Source organism: Sinocyclocheilus grahami, unplaced genomic scaffold, assembly GCF_001515645.1.
Source record: "Sinocyclocheilus grahami isolate Dianchi unplaced genomic scaffold, SAMN03320097.WGS_v1.1 scaffold2284.1, whole genome shotgun sequence".
NCBI lineage: Eukaryota > Metazoa > Chordata > Actinopteri > Cypriniformes > Cyprinidae > Sinocyclocheilus > Sinocyclocheilus grahami.
In genome coordinates, this window is record NW_015507463.1 from 61,608 (window position 1) to 64,528 (window position 2,921).

At 38.2% G+C, this 2,921-nt stretch overlaps 1 protein-coding gene across 1 annotated transcript; it reads left to right on the forward strand.

Moving 5' to 3' along the window:
• Positions 1–229: 229 nt before the first annotated feature.
• On the forward strand, positions 230–684 carry LOC107574608 (lithostathine-1-like; the record flags this gene model as incomplete). The annotated part of the gene is made up of 2 exons (XM_016261050.1): positions 230–284; positions 375–684. Coding segments are annotated over exons 1-2 (347 nt in total), but the record flags the coding sequence as incomplete, so codon positions are not given.
• Between the last annotated feature and the right edge of the window lie 2,237 nt (positions 685–2,921).

Genomic DNA, 2,921 nt, shown 5'->3' on the forward strand with positions numbered 1-2,921 from the left:
GTGACGTGCTGGATGACGGATGAGAGCAGATATAATAATCATATAGTTTGAAGCTGCAGACAGAAACATCAGACTCAGGACAGAAACACACGACCTCTAAAGTAAGAACAACTCACATCTTCATTCTTTAACTAGAATTAGACTTTTGAGATGTTAATCATGTCTAAATGATTGTGAGTTGTGTTCTGCTGCTAAAATGTTTTTTTTTTTATTACAATGTGTTTTACTCTCTTATTCTTCCTCAGAAATGGAGCAAACTCTATATTTCATTCTTCTTCTCATTGGTGAGTGTTTGTGGTTTTATTTATGGTTTATAGTTTCATTAGGTTTGATCCTGTTATGAAAAGCATTAAAGCAAAGCCTCTCTTTCACAGCTCTCTGCTCTGTATCTGAATGTGTTCAGCGTCAGTATCACTTTATAAATGAGAACAAGACCTGGACAGAAGCTCAGAGATACTGCAGAGAGAATTACACAGATCTGGCCACCGTTGACAACATGAACGACATGAACGAGCTGAAGAAGAGTGTGAATGGTGGAGGTGTTCAGTATATCTGGATTGGGCTGCAGAAGACGGGTCGCAATAAATGGCAGTGGTCTTCAGGGGAACCTGCGCTCTATCTGAACTGGGCTACTGGACAACCAGATAGCAGTTATTGTGTTATTATGACGGGAAATGGACAATGGCATGATTTTCAATGTAGTGTTGCCCAGCATTTTATCTGCAACAAGAGTGAGTACAAACACCTAATATATGAAGCCCAGGGGTTTTCAACCAGGGGCCTGAGATCACCTTGTAATTCAGAGGCAAACACTCAAGTAATTATGCATACGAACTAGCGAATCTTTAGCCATCACTAAATCTGCTTAGTCCCACTGCTGATCAGTCGACAGAGAAGAGTTGTGGCGTGTATCTAGTACTAGTAATAATAGTAATAGTACTTTGTTGTGGCAGTTATATCTGAAAAACCTATTGTTAACTAAAAATAAACAGAAAGAGAGAGATCAGATTATAATCTACCAGCTCTAGATTTATATTATCTAGAATATTATCTCATAATAATATTCAAAATCATAACAATGTAGCTGCCCAATGAAAACAAAGTAAAACCGCTAAGGAGCTGAGTAGGGAAATAACTTCTGACACACATTTAATCATACTTAATATCTTGATTTTTTATTATTTTTTTGTAATCCACTGAAAACATTTCTGGCAAGTTCTGATGATTCTTTAAACATTAAAATAATTTGGACATTAATGTAAATATTTTTTATGATTCATTATCATCACTATTATCATTATTGCTGATAAAGAAGAAGGTGGTAGAAGCAGTAGTATTGTTAATATTATTATTATTATTGACATAATTATGGAAATACTATTATATACCCTTAAGTATAGTTTGCATGTTTTGTGATCACTATTATTTTACTACCAGAGTACATCCCCTACCTCCCTTTTTCTCATTTATTTATTAAGTCCTTACGATTCTTTTGATCAAGTTTAAAATCATTTGGACATTCATGTAAATATTATTTATTTTACTCACACACACACACACACACACACACACATTGTTTTTCTCTCTTCTTGTTCAAAGTTAGGGTGAAGTTAGAAATTACACAAAAGGAGCAAATAACATAAAATAGTACTCAACTGCGCCACCTGGAGTACACAAGGAAATACAGCCCTACACAAGGGCACTGTTACGGGGCGAAAGAGACGAGAGACGTGTGGATCCATATGCAAGACTTTATTTCAAGGCGTGGTCATAAAACAGGCAAGGGTCAGACAACAACACAGGTACAACACAGGCAAGACAAAAGAGTAATCCGAAACGGGCGTGGTCGATCGGCAGCTGATAATATCCAGAGAGCTTGACAAGAGGGGTAATCTGACAACATAAGCAAAAATCCAGTGAAGGTGCAAACATAGTCCGAACGGCAAGACGAAAGGGTAATCCAAAATACACAGGCAAGAATCCAGACACGGGAAAGCAGGCAAGACAAGACTATGACATTAGCTATGTTTCCATCACCCTGTTTTAATGTGCATTTTGAAGTATCGCATGAGAAACGAGTGATGGAAACACCAAATTTCAAATAAAAATCCCTTAATTCGCAAAAAAGTTTTTACGCTTGCTTGACTTGTGCGAAAAAGGGTTAATGCGAATAATGGGAGATGGAAACGCATTTTGCGAATAAATCCCGCATGAGCGTTCAAAAATGTCACGTGACTTTGTGCTATGGGACAGCATAACCTGACTAACCAGCGGACCGATTTAGATGCACAGCAACTGAAATGTTGTCATGGTCATTCTGAAGTGCCCGAGCAAACAAAGCATTGATCGTCAAAGTATTTCTGTATAACTGCCTCCAAGAACGGTCTACCACGACTGCGTTCCCAAACAGCTGACATTCACCTCCGAAAGCCAGACCGCATTTATTGTGTTTCGTCTGCTCACTCAAAGCACAAGTAATTTATTATATTTGAGAATTATTATATTCAGTGGCTTCTCTTACTTAGTGATATTTGTTGCCAGTTTATCAGGAAGTTACCATTTTGTTCGCTCTGACTCATTGGATGGAAACAGTGCTTGTTCGCAAATGTTTTATGCGATATTCCAATTTTGCGCATAAGTTAAATTTGCAACTTTGGATGGAAACCAGGCTTATGACTAGAAACTAAGAACTAGAAACTAGGGCAGAAAACTGGCACCATGATGTAGCTAACACTAGGTGAGCGATAAACGCTGAACAATACTCGGCAGTGAGAAAGAGGAAGTCCATGGCTTATGCAGGGTGTTTGATTGATTGCAGCTGTGTGTGTAATCAGTGCAATGGATGATGGGAAATGTAGTCCGGTGTGAAGTGCAATAGTAGTGTGGTGCAAGAGTCCATCGTAATGAGTGGGTGATCTCTA